This window comes from Acartia tonsa, chromosome 15 (assembly GCF_053477335.1).
Source record: "Acartia tonsa isolate MP-2025a chromosome 15, ASM5347733v1, whole genome shotgun sequence".
NCBI lineage: Eukaryota > Metazoa > Arthropoda > Copepoda > Calanoida > Acartiidae > Acartia > Acartia tonsa.
This window is the reverse complement of record NC_137274.1, coordinates 28,260,257-28,278,645: the sequence shown is the minus strand read 5'-3', so window position 1 is coordinate 28,278,645 and position 18,389 is coordinate 28,260,257. Positions and strand designations below refer to the sequence as shown.

The 18,389-nt window shown below is 29.6% G+C and overlaps 1 protein-coding gene and 2 long non-coding RNA genes across 3 annotated transcripts; 2 read left to right on the top strand and 1 right to left on the bottom strand.

Moving 5' to 3' along the window:
• Positions 1–2,485: 2,485 nt before the first annotated feature.
• LOC145306837 (uncharacterized) lies at positions 2,486–4,889 on the bottom strand. The gene is made up of 4 exons (XR_013875241.1): positions 4,845–4,889; positions 3,696–3,751; positions 3,135–3,154; positions 2,486–2,566 (listed from the first exon to the last, which is right to left on the bottom strand). It is a non-coding gene; the product is annotated as an uncharacterized LOC145306837 (long non-coding RNA).
• Positions 4,890–6,330: 1,441 nt separating this feature from the next.
• On the top strand, positions 6,331–8,734 carry LOC145307553 (uncharacterized). The gene is made up of 4 exons (XR_013875508.1): positions 6,331–6,375; positions 7,469–7,524; positions 8,066–8,085; positions 8,654–8,734. It is a non-coding gene; the product is annotated as an uncharacterized LOC145307553 (long non-coding RNA).
• LOC145307065 (uncharacterized) lies at positions 8,729–17,589 on the top strand. Its single transcript, XM_080149404.1, has 6 exons — positions 8,729–9,129; positions 9,570–9,615; positions 11,279–11,342; positions 16,048–16,098; positions 16,620–16,696; positions 17,482–17,589. Exons 2-6 carry the CDS (start codon positions 9,595–9,597, stop codon positions 17,587–17,589), a joined length of 321 nt encoding a protein of 106 aa, XP_080005530.1. The 5' UTR covers positions 8,729–9,129; positions 9,570–9,594.
• The last annotated feature ends 800 nt before the right edge of the window (positions 17,590–18,389 follow it).

Below are 18,389 nucleotides of genomic sequence, written 5' to 3'. Positions count from 1 at the left end.
AAAATAAGTAAATCAGGACTGAGATCTGAAATTTGACAAAGCCCAAATTGTGGTAAAATTGTGTCACAAGTGATCCATGTGACGTAATAAAATGAGGGAGATGAGAGGAGAAGTGGGAAAGAATACAAAGAATAAAAAAGAGATGGATAAAACCTTATTTTTAAACTAAATAAACTAACCAATTAAAAGTCTCCAAGTTTGTTAAGCAAATGAATAAAAAAACTTTACTATAAAATTTTGGGGACTAGTGTTTTAAACAGCCCAATGTCCCCTCCCTCCCTGCCACTATATACAATATATATTGTTGTCTGTCTGTCTGGCTAATGGCTACCAGTACCTTGTGCTAAAATATACTGCCATGGGTGAAGGAATAGGTGTATTGGAAAACATTGTTTTTGGGCCTATGAATAAATTAAATTGCTAAAATACATAAACAGTACTTAAGCCAAATGTATAAATAACATCTATCTATCTATCTATGATAACTATCTATCTATCTATCTATCTGTCTGTCTATCTATCTATCTATCTATCTATCTATCCATCTATCTATCTATCTAACAACTATCTATCTATTTATCTATCTATCTATCTATCTATCTGTCTGTCTATCTATCTATCTATCTATCTATCTATCTATCTATCTATCTATCTATCTATCTATCTATCTATCTGTCTGTCTATCTATCTACCTACCTATCTATCTATCTATCTATCTATCTATCTATCTATCTATCTATCTATCTATCTATCTATCTATCTATCTATCTATCTATCTATCTATCTATCTATCTATCTATCTATCTATCTATCTATCTATCTATCTATCTATCTATCTGTCTGTCTATCTATCTATCTATCTATCTATCTATCTATCTACCTACCTATCTATCTATCTATCTATCTATCTATCTATCTATCTATCTATCTATCTATCTATCTATCTATCTATCTATCTATCTATCTATCTATCTATCTATCTATCTATCTATCTGTCTGTCTATCTATATATCTATCTATCTATCTATCTATCTACCTACCTATCTATCTATCTATCTATCTATCTATCTATCTATCTATCTATCTATCTATCTATCTATCTATCTATCTATCTATCTATCTATCTATCTATCTATCTATCTATCTATCTATCTATCTATCTATCTATCTATCTATCTATCTATCTATCTATCTATCTATCTATCTATCTATCTATCTATCTATCTATCTATCTATCTATCTATCTATCTATCTATCTATCTATCTATCTATCTATCTATCTATCTATCTATCTATCTATCTATCTATCTATCTATCTATCTATCTATCTATCTATCTATCTATCTATCTATCTATCTATCTATCTATCTATCTATCTATCTATCTATCTATCTATCTATCTATCTATCTATCTATCTATCTATCTATCTATCTATCTATCTATCTATCTATCTATCTATCTATCTATCTCATCTCTCTCTTTCTCTCTCCTGGCGTATTTTTTGTAGCTGTGAAATTTATCCCTTACCCCTAAGAAATTAGGTTGTAAAAGAAGGGCTTTAGGGTCGGATCTGAGATATTTATTCTGAAAAATAAAATACGACGAATTCAAGTACCAAGTGATTTAAAGGGACAAGACAATGATATATAAATTGATGTACATTCCCAATGATGATACCTAAAATTATCTCTTTTGTAGATTACAATTAGTGGTTGAAACGTTTGGACACTGATTTTTATGAATCAACAAACCAAAGTTCATTGAAAGTGCCCAAAGTTGTTATGAAACGTTAGTATAAACCTTTTGGGACTAGTGTAAACAGCCCAATGTCCTCTCCCTATAAAGAAAAAGGGGAAGGGGGAGCTAGTTTATGTTAGTTTGTTTGTTACTTTAGTTTAGGTTAAGTTGAGTTTAATGAATTTTGATTGACTGATTCATTAAGTTGAGTGTTCAAACTTTGTAGTTTGATTTTTATACAATATGTATCTTTAATATTTTTTTTTTCTAAGATAAGAATACAATTTATAAATAAATCAAGACAAGTCATAATCTATTCTTGTGATTTTTTTATAAATTTTTTGGAACTTACAGTGAAGCAGTCAATGCATTGCGATTATGGGCTGCAATATCAGATGTTGCTTTGGTTTCAGCAACATCACTACTCCGTTCAGCTACTTGCAAACATTGGATAAATCTTTATCTATATCTTCTTTATAGCATTTAGAATTTTAGACATTTTAGTTTTAATTTTGAAATAGTAATCAAAAACATTTTATCAGTGAATTTGGATTTTAAATTTTTGATTTATTTTTGAAGTTTAGAAATTGTAAGAGAAAAGGAGGGTGAGTTATATTTCTGTCCTTTTAAGGAGCAATTTTGTTTTCTAGCATGATTCAAATCTAGATTTTTTACATCTAGACTTAAAAGACTCTTAAAACTACTTTGAAAAATACATTAAAGTCATTTGAATAAGATTATCCATTCCTTTAAATTCATCATTGTTCTCATCTGTGTTTGAACCAATAGTAGAACTAGTTTCATTCTCATTAGATTTTTCTTGTAATTCTATTGTCAAAATTTTATAAATTTACTCAACATTTCATATAACATTTTTAGTTGTTTTATCAGAATAATTATTTCTCAAATTGTATTAAAACAAGTTTATAAAAATTTACAATAATAAGATTAAAACCAGTTTTTTGCCCCAAGATTCCAAAGGCACAGGCTAAAAAAACTGGTTTTATTCTTATGATTGTATATTTTATATTCATAGAAAACTTGATATAATAAGATGCAAGACATAATTTTCCAGTATGGCTAAGAACCAGTTCTAATCCACAGGATATTATTCAGTTTGGAAGCTATACGGGATATATATATATTCAAATTGGGATTTGAATCCGATTTGTTTTGGCTGAATTAGAACCTTTCTAAGCCATATTGAAAATCATGTATCATATTATATACAAGAATAAAATGATATTAATAAATGATAAAATAAATTCATGTAAATATTTAGTAAAAATTTTATTTTCCTTATAAAACTGTCTATAATATAATGTAATAACTATTCTCATATTCGTTGACAACCTTTAGTAAGAAAATCAATATAAATTATAAATATTTTTAAAACCTGAATTTTGTGTCATCACCCTGAAAAAATAAAAGTATTAGCAAAAAAAGTGAAAAAAAAATACTTTTCTAAATTTTTCCCATTAATTCCTTTAATTAAAAAAAAAAGAGGATGTTTAAAAAAATAGCTTTATATTTATTATTATAAACTCTACAGTTTTGGTCAAAATTATATACAAAATAATACAATTCATGTTCAATGACAATAAGAAAACAATATATCTACTCACATCTCCAGAACACTACAGCTCAAGACCAAGCCCTTGTGGAGAATTTTGCTTTACATAGGACACTAAACCATCTTACTTACTTTAGAAAAAGACAAACCTGTCTTAATTTGTAATAAAATATTTTCATGCCTCTGGAGAGGTAAATAGATTCAAAGTTTAATATTGTTTCTAATCTGCATTGCTTAAGCATGAATTGGATTATTTTTTGTTTTTATTGAATGTAGGGTTTATATTGAAAAAAGTGAGAGAAAAAAATTTTAAACACCCTTTATAATTTGAAATCCCTGTAAAAAAAAAATTAGAAAGGAGAGATAGATAGATATAAGACTAACCTGTTTATGAGCAGAAGAACAATTATGAAGGTATAGAGCTTTAAATATCCACCCATCTGAAATTGAACAAATACAAATTAGTAAATATTTTTTTTTATATTTTTTCAGAAAAGCACTATTAATTAAGTTCTTTTTATGGTTTGATAAATAAAAATATGTGCAAAAAAGAACTTTCTATGTCATCTGTATAAAAAGTGTCATAATCATGGATTTTAAAAGACAAGAAAATTGACAAAATTATATATTCATCCTCAATTATGAAAACAAAATTAGCTACTTTGTAGATTATAATTGTTGGTGGAAAAATTTGGACACTGCTAGATTTAACCAAATAAAGATCTAATAAAGTCTTAAAGAATTCTAAAGTTTCTAATGAGAATAGTTATTTCTCACGATGTATTATAAACAGCTTTCAGCGAATATAAAATGTACCATCATAAGATTAAAATCAGTTTTTTTAGCCCCGAGATGCTGAAGGCAAGGGCTAAAAAAATTGTTTCAATCTTATGATTGTACATTTATATATTTGTAGAAAAGTGGATATAATACAATGCTAGACATAGTTTTATTTGTATCAATGAGAACAGGTTCTAATCCACCGGATATTAAATGAATGAGAAAACAAGCATCATTTCAAATTTTACATCCATGACAGACGGTGGATTACAGCAGAGTATGACATAGACTAAGTAAAGCTGTGTTAGTGGTGTCTTAGGCTTGCTAGATCTTGCTGAAGTCGCTGTGTTTAGTGCCATAGGAGAATGGGGATAAATGCCACAGCTTTTGGCCTACCCATTCTATTGAGAGGGAAAGAGAAAGGGAAGGGGGGATGAAACCCCCTAGAAAATAAATTGGGTATAGGGTATATCCAGACGTTAATAGAATGGGTAGGCCAAAAGCAGAGACATCTATCCCCATTTTGCTAGGGCACTATAAACAGTTACACTCAAATTGATTGCAACTGATAGAGGATTTTGGTAGAAGGGGCTGAGGTAGGCTGAATGCATCACGCAAGGTTACTTAAGCTGGGTTTGGTTTATGGATTATGAATCTTAGAGTAGTTTATTCAAGTTAATCTTTTAAAAGGATAGAAAATAACTTACTTTAAAGTTTTTTATCAATCTGTTAAAAGAATAGAAAATAACTCACTTTAAAGATTTTTTTCTTTCTTCAACTGTTTATTACAAAGGTTCTGAAACAAATATAAAATGAAGTAACATGAAGTAAATAGTGTTAAAAAGAATGATCACAATAGTTATTATAGTTAGATATAATTAATATCAATTTTTTAAACCTAGTTTTTTTTATGTTTGTATTTATATTTATCTTCTTCAAAATTAATTTTATGCATTTTTAAAATTTGAAGTCAATCTGCTCGCCAAATGTTTTTTTTTTCCATAAAATATTTTAGATTTTTAAAGTCGCCTTATTGATTTATATCTCTATATGTCATTTCTGTAATAGATAGATATAATCTGGAAAACAAATAAACTTTATATTGAATTGACGACGTATCTCTATATTAATGGCTGATTAGTTTAGCTTCGCTTTTGTGGATGCTAATTGATACGTATATATTTATGAATCTCATTGAATCTCAACAATAATATAGATATTAATATCATTTCCAGTATCACTTTGAAACCGATTAATATCCAGTGAATTAGAGCCGGTTTTCAGCCATACTGAAAAATTATACATAGCATCGTATTATATCCAGTTTTCTGTGAATATAAAAAAATACAATCATAGGATTAAAACCAGTTTTTTTTAGCCTGTGACTTTTGGCATCTCAGGGCTAAAAAAACTAGTTTTAATATTATAGCTGTACATTTTTATATCCGCAGAAAGCTGTTTATAATATGATAAAATAGCTATTACCTATTACCCTCCCCCCCCCCTCCCTTATTCTATTTTAATTTTTGCTGTTATTATTTATATTAAAATTGACCCCTCCTTTTCTATTTTGTTATTAATAATTATGGATCATGTTAAGAAGACAAAGTCTCAGGTTGTGTCGCATTTTTACATTAGCTTTTCTCACATTTCTAGCCTCTGCGGAGGGCTCTAACCCTGAGGAGCCTATTTTCTAACCCTGCGTGGCAATCATTAACCCTTACCTTACCTAACCTATCCAAAAATAACATTTCAAAATCTACTGTGAAAATGCGACGAAACCCCCAACTTCGTTTTCTTTCCATGACCCATAATTTGTTTTATACTAGTCCATGATAATCAAAATTAAAAAAAAATATTTTGCATTACACATTATCAAAATTTAGATTTATAACTATGTTATTTGAAAGTGTTGAAAACTTGATCGATTAATGTATTTAAAATAATTCCCACAGTTTTTGAGAACCAGTTCGTGCTTATGTGGGGGCTTGCATCACTTTTCAATATTTTAATGGTTTTACCATTATATAAGCATAAATTGAATAAATTTTTTCATGCATAGTCCCTTTAATGGTTTTACCATTATATAAGCATGAACTGAATGAATGTTTTCATACATAGTCCCTTTAATAGTTTTACCATTATATAAGCATAAACTGAACGTTAAAACTATAATAATTATTGTGATCATTCTTTTTAACACTATTTACTTCATGTTACTTCATTTTATATTTGTTTCAGAACCTTTGTAATAAACAGTTGAAGAAAGAAAAAAATCTTTAAAGTGAGTTATTTTCTATTCTTTTAACAGATTGATAAAAAACTTTAAAGTAAGTTATTTTCTATCCTTTTAAAAGATTAACTTGAATAAACTACTCTAAGATTCATAATCCATAAACCAAACCCAGCTTAAGTAACCTTGCGTGATGCATTCAGCCTACCTCAGCCCCTTCTACCAAAATCCTCAATCAGTTGCAATCAATTTGAGTGTAACTGTTTATAGTGCCCTAGCAAAATGGGGATAGATGTCTCTGCTTTTGGCCTACCCATTCTATTAACGTCTGGATATACCCTATACCCAATTTATTTTCTAGGGGGTTTCATCCCCCCTTCCCTTTCTCTTTCCCTCTCAATAGAATGGGTAGGCCAAAAGCTGTGGCATTTATCCCCATTCTCCTATGGCACTAAACACAGCGACTTCAGCAAGATCTAGCAAGCCTAAGACACCACTAACACAGCTTTACTTAGTCTATGTCATACTCTGCTGTAATCCACCGTCTGTCATGGATGTAAAATTTGAAATGATGCTTGTTTTCTCATTCATTTAATATCCGGTGGATTAGAACCTGTTCTCATTGATACAAATAAAACTATGTCTAGCATTGTATTATATCCACTTTTCTACAAATATATAAATGTACAATCATAAGATTGAAACAATTTTTTTAGCCCTTGCCTTCAGCATCTCGGGGCTAAAAAAACTGATTTTAATCTTATGATGGTACATTTTATATTCGCTGAAAGCTGTTTATAATACATCGTGAGAAATAACTATTCTCATTAGAAACTTTAGAATTCTTTAAGACTTTATTAGATCTTTATTTGGTTAAATCTAGCAGTGTCCAAATTTTTCCACCAACAATTATAATCTACAAAGTAGCTAATTTTGTTTTCATAATTGAGGATGAATATATAATTTTGTCAATTTTCTTGTCTTTTAAAATCCATGATTATGACACTTTTTATACAGATGACATAGAAAGTTCTTTTTTGCACATATTTTTATTTATCAAACCATAAAAAGAACTTAATTAATAGTGCTTTTCTGAAAAAATATAAAAAAAAATATTTACTAATTTGTATTTGTTCAATTTCAGATGGGTGGATATTTAAAGCTCTATACCTTCATAATTGTTCTTCTGCTCATAAACAGGTTAGTCTTATATCTATCTATCTCTCCTTTCTAATTTTTTTTTTACAGGGATTTCAAATTATAAAGGGTGTTTAAAATTTTTTTCTCTCACTTTTTTCAATATAAACCCTACATTCAATAAAAACAAAAAATAATCCAATTCATGCTTAAGCAATGCAGATTAGAAACAATATTAAACTTTGAATCTATTTACCTCTCCAGAGGCATGAAAATATTTTATTACAAATTAAGACAGGTTTGTCTTTTTCTAAAGTAAGTAAGATGGTTTAGTGTCCTATGTAAAGCAAAATTCTCCACAAGGGCTTGGTCTTGAGCTGTAGTGTTCTGGAGATGTGAGTAGATATATTGTTTTCTTATTGTCATTGAACATGAATTGTATTATTTTGTATATAATTTTGACCAAAACTGTAGAGTTTATAATAATAAATATAAAGCTATTTTTTTAAACATCCTCTTTTTTTTTTAATTAAAGGAATTAATGGGAAAAATTTAGAAAAGTATTTTTTTTTCACTTTTTTTGCTAATACTTTTATTTTTTCAGGGTGATGACACAAAATTCAGGTTTTAAAAATATTTATAATTTATATTGATTTTCTTACTAAAGGTTGTCAACGAATATGAGAATAGTTATTACATTATATTATAGACAGTTTTATAAGGAAAATAAAATTTTTACTAAATATTTACATGAATTTATTTTATCATTTATTAATATCATTTTATTCTTGTATATAATATGATACATGATTTTCAATATGGCTTAGAAAGGTTCTAATTCAGCCAAAACAAATCGGATTCAAATCCCAATTTGAATATATATATATCCCGTATAGCTTCCAAACTGAATAATATCCTGTGGATTAGAACTGGTTCTTAGCCATACTGGAAAATTATGTCTTGCATCTTATTATATCAAGTTTTCTATGAATATAAAATATACAATCATAAGAATAAAACCAGTTTTTTTAGCCTGTGCCTTTGGAATCTTGGGGCAAAAAACTGGTTTTAATCTTATTATTGTAAATTTTTATAAACTTGTTTTAATACAATTTGAGAAATAATTATTCTGATAAAACAACTAAAAATGTTATATGAAATGTTGAGTAAATTTATAAAATTTTGACAATAGAATTACAAGAAAAATCTAATGAGAATGAAACTAGTTCTACTATTGGTTCAAACACAGATGAGAACAATGATGAATTTAAAGGAATGGATAATCTTATTCAAATGACTTTAATGTATTTTTCAAAGTAGTTTTAAGAGTCTTTTAAGTCTAGATGTAAAAAATCTAGATTTGAATCATGCTAGAAAACAAAATTGCTCCTTAAAAGGACAGAAATATAACTCACCCTCCTTTTCTCTTACAATTTCTAAACTTCAAAAATAAATCAAAAATTTAAAATCCAAATTCACTGATAAAATGTTTTTGATTACTATTTCAAAATTAAAACTAAAATGTCTAAAATTCTAAATGCTATAAAGAAGATATAGATAAAGATTTATCCAATGTTTGCAAGTAGCTGAACGGAGTAGTGATGTTGCTGAAACCAAAGCAACATCTGATATTGCAGCCCATAATCGCAATGCATTGACTGCTTCACTGTAAGTTCCAAAAAATTTATAAAAAAATCACAAGAATAGATTATGACTTGTCTTGATTTATTTATAAATTGTATTCTTATCTTAGAAAAAAAAAATATTAAAGATACATATTGTATAAAAATCAAACTACAAATTTATATCTTTATTTTATTTCAAATAAACAAGAAAGCTCTATTTTATGATTTTATGTTTTGTGTTTTTAGTTGAATATATTTGTTCTTTTTTAAAAATATTTTTCTGAACATTTAAATCTATGAGTTATTATGCATTATTTATTGTGATTCAAAAACGGCTATCTTTTCTAAATTATTTAACAATTAGATGTGGTAAGGGCTCCTAGAAGGGAACCTAAAGTGCCCCAGGATTTCAAACTTGTTCTAGTGAATGTTAAAATGTCCCTCTTTGACTTTTCTTTCATTAATCATGAATATTGATTTCAGGGTTCAACTTTTTACCACAATATTCATGATTGCTATGGCTCTGTTGGTGAGTTAATTTTCAGCAGCAAACTTGCTCTGTAAGTTTTAAAGTTTGTCCGTTCATCTACATTGAAAATTTTTTGCCTTGTTTTTAGGGATAGATGTCTTGAGAATATAATCTTTTCTTATGTTTTATCTCCATACAGACTGTCAGGAAAATTAATAGTTATTTCTCTCATTGTATTATAAACAGCTTTCCACAGATATAAAATGTATAATTTCAAGATTGAAACCATTTTTTTTAAGCCTCGAGATGCCATGTATATTTTTATATTTTTAGAAAACTGGATATAATACAATGCTAGACACAATTTTTCAGTCTGAGAACCGGTTTTAATCCACTGGATATTATTCTATAATTTATTGGGTTTTAGTAAAATAAACATAAAATATTGATAAAATACGCATATATTAAAATAAGATAAGATAAAGTAAAAACGGTGAGATATAGTTTTTCTGGTTTATAGCTGTATCGATTCCATTTTCCATGTTGATGTTGTCATCCTCTGCATCGTTGTTGGTGTTGATGATGGTGTCGCTGTTGAAGATATTCTTCTTTGAAAGCAGGAAGAGAGTTGTATCTGTAAACACTTCTTAAATCTGGAAGTTGATTTGTTGAGTTTGGTTAGCAGACCAAACACAAATTTTGAAAGTGTTTCTGTGTTGCTGTCCTGTAGATGGACGCCATTGGTGAGGTTGACGCCAGCAAAGTTGTCATTAAACACAGCAGGATATTCGATGTAGTGAACATGTTCGTGGCTGAGACCGGGTGACATGGCAATATACTTGGAGACATCAAGAGTGAAGTTGATCATGTTGACAGGGTTGCCTGTGACGTCAACAATAGCATGGTCACGGTTGTCACAGCATTTCACTATGTGTTGGGGAAAAGGACCAAGCATAACTATTTTCCCTGTGAAAATACTTGTTAGTTTGACAAGTATTTGTGACAGTAGGACTAGATGAAGGGCAGCTTGTTCATCATTGAGGAGTTGTGGGTGAAGAAGGTGATACTGTCCATTAGCTAGTTGGTGTTGTTCTATGACTAGCATACTGTTTCAAGTGGCATGGATGATTATAATATCATCTTTGTTACACTCCTTTAAAGCAGACATGTCAAATTTCTTGAACGAATCAAAAAAATCACCTCCTTTGGACCAGTTTATAGTATCCGGATTCAGCGCAAGTACAACGCAGGCTGCTCTCGATTTTTCTGCCAAGATACCTAGTGTTGAATAAGGATTTGTGAACAAGTTCATCAGTTGGAAGTACTACACGTCCAAAGGTGTTTATGACATCATTCTCCTTGAGTGTGATATAATACATTCCACAAACTGTGCCGCAATGTGTTTAGGAGGTCCAAGTTGCCAGTTGCCTCTGAATCCTGTCACGAATTCCATACTGCAATCACACAGAGAACCCACCTCATTTACCATAATTGGCAGGGCGGGTATAGCCACTACACCCGCACCAAAGTTCTGAGAGGCAGATAGAAAAGCTTTCCATAGACAGAACTTGGATATTAATCGGTTCTGCACTGATAAAGAAATTTCTTTAATGATGATTCTTTGATTAAAATAGCTTAATCTAATTTTCTACCTCCATTTCTTGTTCATCTTATGTTGTTGTTTCATTTTACTCATCTTTTTTAACAATAATCTTATCCCTAGGGTTTATTGCTGCAGGGAATTCCAATTGTTCCATTTCAAACATCATTGAAGTCTGATTTTCCAGGTAGAAACATTTTGATTTTTTTAAACCTGCAAGCATGGCTCAACATTTAGTGCATCTTCTTGTTGTCAGGAATGGATAGGTTTGAATCTCAGCTGACATCGCTTCATAGCTAAAGATGTTAAAATAGTTCCTACTGCTGCTATGTCAGGTAGGCCACATAAATAGTAGGAGGAATGACTTGTCCAATAAACAGGCACATTAAGGTTTTCTCAGAAAAGGTTGTGTAATCAGGGAGTTGGTTGTCTATTAAATGTTACTTAACCTAATATCCTTGGGTGTTAAAGTATTACATCTCCACAAGATAAAAGGCATCCACCAAGGTTCCAGATATCTCTTCTAATCCTTCTAGTCTTCAGATGGTCCTGGAGCTGCCAGCATCAATTCTCTAAATGAAAATCAGGGCTGGCAAGATGTGATTAATGGAGCTCCTAAAGGTGAAGTTGTGAAAACTACAGGTTTATTGCCAAATGATAATGATCTTGCTCGTTCTCGTTTTAATGCTGATTCATAGAAAGAATTAATTTCATTTTAATCTTAAAATTCTACCTCATGTAGTTTTTAATTTTACTTTTTTTTTTCATGTAACAATTTAATTCCTCTACATTCTTCAATTAAAGTAAATCTGATTTAATAACTTAACCTTATCACTTATTTTAAAAAATTGTCGGACACCCTAAACTTCTATAATTTCTTAGCCGTAAATGATAAATTCAACCCTTTTTTTTTCTCACATGTATATATTATTTCCTTCCTCCCTCCTTCTCCCGCCCCTTTTCCCTTTAGATTACTCTTTCCCCCTTCATTTTACCTGTATACTTTACCACGTATGTGTGTGTGTGGGATTATTATTCTCTCCTACTATTAGATCTAATATAAATGAATGAAACATTCCATAGGCTTGGAACAGACAATTTAAGTAACAACAATTTTCATAGATTGTTATATGATGACAACGAAGATTTTGATATTTATAAAGAAATTGATTTAGATAGCTCATATTATTCTCCTGATCAATTTTGTGAAAAATTTAATAACTCTAAAAATATTTCTATTTTAAGTATAAATTTACAATCCATAAATGCTAAATTTTCTAGCCTTTCTGATTTAATTTATTTTTGGAAAGAAAAAGGGGTTATTTTTGACATCATTTGTATACAAGAATGTTACTCCATTGTCATTCCATCCATTTTTGAAATATCTTTGTATCATCCGATTGTATTTAAAACAAGATCAACTTTCGTTGGTGGAGGGGTAGCATATTATATTAACAAATCTTTAAATTTCTCTGTTCTAAATGAGTACTCCATTTTTCATGAAAAAATTATTGAAAGCTTATTTATTGAATTAGAATTTAACAACAAGAAAAAACTTGTTATTGGTAATTTTTACAGATCTCCTAGCACTGGTGTAAACAATCTCACACCTAATATGCAAATTGAGCTTTTTTTGGAACATTTTCAAGGTATTTTAGATTCTATTAATGAGAGAAAATGTAAAGCTATTCTCTGTGGAGATTTTAATCTAGATTTATTATCTTACAATGTACATAACTATACAGCTGATTTTGTCAGCATGCTCTTCAGCGCTGGCTTCCTGCAGCTGATCTCTAATCCTACTAGAGTGTCAGCCCATAATAATACAGCTACACTTATTGACCACATATGGACAAATGATATTAAGGATCAAATGGTTGCTGGAATAATAACCACTTATTTGAGTGATCACTTTTCAACTTTTCATTTTATTAGCACTAATAAACACAAGCCAAGCCCAAAAGTAATTTCCACCAGAGTCTTTTCTGACAATAATATTGAAAGCTTTAAAGATGACTTAAGTAATTTGTCTTTTAATGAAGTCTTTGAAAAAAATAACCCTACAGAAAGCTATGCTATTTTCCAAAACTTATTTCAATCTTCTTTTGAGAAAAACTTTCCTGTTAAAGAAATCAGATTTAATAAAAATTACCACTTCATTCAAAAATGGATGACCAACGGTATATTAAGGTCTAGGAATAAGAAATTTGAATTACAATCTAGATTAGCAAAAGTTCCAACAACTGAGAATAAGGAATTGTATACTAAATATAAAAATATTTATAACAAAGTTTTAAAAACTGCAAAAAAGTTATATTACAGTAATCTTCTTGTCTCCAACCAAAACAATCTTAAAAAGAGTTGGCAAATTATTAAAGATGCAGCTGGTTTGAACTCAAAAAGAAAATTTACAACTGATAAAATTATTGTTGAAGGTAATGACATTCTTGGTGAAAAGAACATAGGACAGGCATTTAATAGGCATTTCTCTAGTATTGCTCTTAATATTCGACAGACTATACCACCTACTGACAGACCACCTGATTCTTATCTTGAAGAATCTGGCAATCTTTTTAATATTCCCCCAATCACACCTGCAAATATAACCGAAATTGTTAATAACTTTGAGATAAAAAAATCTTGTGACAACCTTGGAATCTCATCATTCTTATTAAAAAAAGTTGTCCATTATATTTTAGATCCTTTATGCCATATTTTCAATAAATCAATTGAACTTGGTTCGGTACCTGACCAATTTAAAATTGCAAAAGTAACTGCTGTCTTCAAAAAGGGCGGAGACCCTTTTAATCTTAATGATTACAGGCCAATTTCTCTACTTCTTATATTTTCAAAAATTCTAGAAAAGTTTATTGCTATTAACTTGCAAGCATATCTTTCTGAAAATAATCTTATTGATGAACTACAATTTGGATTCCAGCCAAATAACTCAACATTTCATCCCATGATTCACCTACTTAATCACGTTAGTAAAGCTATGAATAACAAGGAGTATACAATTGGAATCTTTTGTGACATTCGTAAAGCCTTTGACTGTGTTCCCAAAAATACTCTTCTGATGAAGTTACGTAAATTTGGCATCCATGGCAATATGCTCAATTGGTTTGAATCATATTTAACAGGTAGAAATCAATTTGTTAAATTTGGCCTTTTTGATTCTGATCCATTAGAGATAGATAGTGGAGTGCCCCAAGGTAGCATATTAGGTCCTATTTTGTTTCTTATATTTTTTAATGACTTGCCTAAAACAACACTTTTAAAAGTCCTTCTCTTCTGTGATGACACCACTATATTAGCATCTGGTAAAAACCTGAATGAGCTTGTTGAATTTGTTAATGCAGAACTCAAAAATATTTCCCAGTGGTTTAGGGCTAATCAAATGTCATTACATCCCAACAAAACAAAATTCACTATATTTTATCCTACCCCCTCTCTTATTCCTTGGAATGAAATCAATCTCTATTTTGATGATAATGAACCAAATACCCTTTACCCTAACCCTTTACTTAGACATAGAATAGACTTTGTCAACCATGAAAGTGATATTCCAGCTATAAAATTTTTAGGTATTTTTCTGGACCCAGCCTTGAATTTCAAAGTTCATATAAATGAGTTGAACAAAAAACTCTCTAAATCATTATTTTGTCTACGAAAATGCCAAAGTCTACTTACTGAAAAAGCCCTCAAGGCTCTGTATTTCTCTATTTTTCATTGTCATTTGGTTTATGGAATCCTTATTTATTCGTGTGCATCACATTCAAATCTTACTGGTATCATAACAAAACAAAAAATGGCTGTAAGATGTATTAAGCAAGCAACTTATTATAGTCATTCTCGACCTTTATTTAAAGAGCTCAATATTTTACCCTTTGAATCTTTATCACTTTATTTTAAATTAAAATTTATTTATGAGTACATAAATAACTTGTTGCCCAGGTCTTTTAATAATATGTGGCCAAGAAGGGGGGAATTAAATGGTAACTATAATTTGAGGAACAATAATAATCTCACTGTTCCTTTTTCCAGAATCAACTTAGTAGAGAGGCTTCCTCTTTGTTCTCTACCTAATACATGGAATAGTTTTAATGACCGTGACAATATAAAAAATGCCTTAAACCTAAATCAATTTAAGAAGCAGCTTAAAAAATGTATTCTCTCAAGAATAGATATAACATGTAATAGACTACTTTGTCGTTCTTGCCACCTAAGAATGTAAAACCTCTATGTTGTCTGTTTTACAAGCCTTAGATAAATCAATTCTCCATTCTCTACTTAATTATAAGTATTTTAATCATTAATATGAACTCACACACACTCACACAATCATCCTACCATTTCCGTCTGCAAATCCTTTCTCTATTCATATCCCTGTAATATACCCTTATAAAATGTTTACTTTCTCGTTGTAATAAAAAGATTCACACTACCTTTTAGCTTATTTTTCTATGATATTTGCAAAGGCTATCTAATATCACCTCGAGAGAGATTATTTAGTCCTTTGACACGTATATTATCTTTTTTGTCTTATGTGGATATTATTAACCTTGTTATTATACTGTAATTAATTAATCATGATCAATTTTACTGCTTGTTTATGATTTTTTATGTCATGTATATATGTATGCCTATTTTACTATGTGTCATAAAATAAATATTTCATTTCATTTCATTTCATTTCAACACAAATACAATTTTCTATTGGTCCCAGAAAATTACAACAGCTTTTAATACAAGAAACATGTTGTGGACAATTATACATGTTACAATACAATCAGTATTATCATGGCCTAGAACCAGTATTAATCTAGTGGGAATAAATTTGATCTTAAACCCTACTGGAATAAAAAATATTTTTTGCATAAATATTTTTTCAGGTGGAACTGATATGTTGCAAGCCCTGCCAGTTGCTGGTATTACATTCGCAGGTAGCTATCATTCAGGGGATTATAAGGAAGTTTGTATAAATAACTAACATTCATATGTTCATTCGAAACAGATTAATATCCGGTGGATTAGAAACAGTTATCATCCACACCAAAAAAACTATGTCTATGTCTAGCATAGTATTACGTCCATTTTTCTACAAATATAAAAGTGTAAAATCATAAGATTGAAACCAGTTTTTTTGACTGTGCCTTTGGCATCTTAGGGCTAAAAAAATAGTTTTAAACTAAAGAAATATCCTAGGTAATAACAATACTGATCCTTTAAAATCATTATGGCTAGCCTTTCTTTTTACAATTTTGATAAAACACATTTTTCAAGCTATTTATATTATTTTAGCTATAGAAAATATATTTCAATATTCTTTTGGATTGTAACCAAAATTTTCTTTTGTGCAAATAAATATTAGCTAATGATTATGAATGTTAATCTTGTGAAAGCCAAAAATGTTTAATTTTCAGAGTGTATTCTTCCTACAAGAATAAACCATTAATTATGTTAGGTGGAGCAAGTGGAGGTATAGCAGAGATTGTCATGTCTGCAATGGAGGGGAGGACCTGTCCACCTGGGATGTGTAAGGTGAGAGTTTTTTAACCCACGACCATTTGTTGTCTGGGAGGTGATAGCTTTAAATCTTGGCTTAATAAATACCGCATCATAAATAAAGACGTTCAAAATGGTTCCTACTGCTACTATGTCAGGTGCATGACATTAATAGTTAGAATAATGTTCAGATCTTGTCCACTCCTAGCATACTAGAGCTGATTTAAATTGTATCTTTTCGTTCTCTTTTAGGCATAAAACAGCAATAGCAAAAGATGAGCATAAGGCTAAATAATACATAATTAATACTTTACCCTAAACAGTTGAGAATTTAGGCCAAAGGTTGTACAATCAAAGATTTAGTTGTCTGGGTGCTCTTAATTCATATTGTGTTATGCATAGAAATCAAAGCTAACTTTCTATATTTTTTCTGTTAGTTTCCTTTGAAACTATATTTAAAGAGGTAGTTGCATGAAGTAAACTGCTTATTTTTTTCTTTTCAACAGTTCAAACGACAGCAAAAGGACATTTTACTAGGTAGTTTTAGAAATATTAAGACTTGAATATCAAATTTTTTTATATATGTAACTTATGTGGCTGTCTTGTTTTTACAAAGAAAAAGGATGAATCATGACTATTTTGGTGGTGCCTTATTGATTGCTATTGATTGAAATGCAAAAATATATGTAAGAAGATAACATAAGAAAGGCTTGCAATCAGTTGTTAAATACACTGCACTTCATGCAACTATCCCATTAATTAGTTATTTAATTTTTTCATTTTGAAAGATAACCCTATTCTGTTAACAATTTATTTTTTAGCCTCATGGCAGTGATCACTGCTGTTGCTTGGAAGTTTCATATGGAATTGAAGGATTTATCAGGAAAAATTTCATATTCATATTAATTTGTTTGAGGATCAGGATATAGCTGTAACTCTTTGGGGATCCCAGTATTAAATAAAAATAATATTTTGTGCTTACCATGGCAGATTTAGAGAAAATGTCAATAATTTATTTTAAAATGTTATTTTTATATTGAACTTTTGGTGTTTATGATCAAATAGTTTTAAACTGCTTCTTATATGGTATACCTATAATGCAAGATTTAAATGAATTTTAACTGAGCTAAAGAAAAATTTAAATTTGAAATATAACTGTTAGATGCCCGGATAATTGTGCATCTGCTGGTAAAAGCATTCAGGAATAGAATAAAATCTCATATTTATCATTTGGCTAATATCTAAACAAAATCGTATTAATAAAGTGCATTTGAAAGGCCTACAGACATTCAACTCTTTGATTTGTAAGTCCTGTAAAAATTAGTCAAGCCTTCCTCTGACTCAAAATGTTAATGTTGCAATAAAAAAAAAAAAATAATTGGGTTGGGGTTTCAGAGCTTGTTAGAAATTGCTATGAAAAGATTTTGTCAACACAACAACATCTATTAAGAAATTTTAAATTTTGGTTTTACCTTCATCACAAAAAGTATCAATTTTATAAGTATAATATATCTCAGATAAATTTATTCTATATCATTAACAGGATACATTTTCCAAGCTATTTGGTTGGTTGGCTAAATAGCAAGTTTCACGAAAAACCCTGTTCTCCTCAAATAAGAATCTCAACATTATTAGTAATATCCAATTTATCTACTTATTTTATGTTTATCATAGTAGCTTTATTTACCTCTAGAATTTGTAGTTATTAAAGGAACTCTGCAAGAAATAC

Excerpts from the sequence above, each read along its gene's own strand:
- LOC145307065 (XM_080149404.1), top strand. The coding sequence starts at position 9,595 with ATGATTGCTATGGCTCTGTTG. Across the intron at positions 9,616-11,278 it reads TGATTGCTATGGCTCTGTTG|GGTTTATTGCTGCAGGGAAT; the intron begins GTGAGTTAATTT and ends TCTTATCCCTAG. Across the intron at positions 16,697-17,481 it reads GTCCACCTGGGATGTGTAAG|CCTCATGGCAGTGATCACTG; the intron begins GTGAGAGTTTTT and ends TTTATTTTTTAG.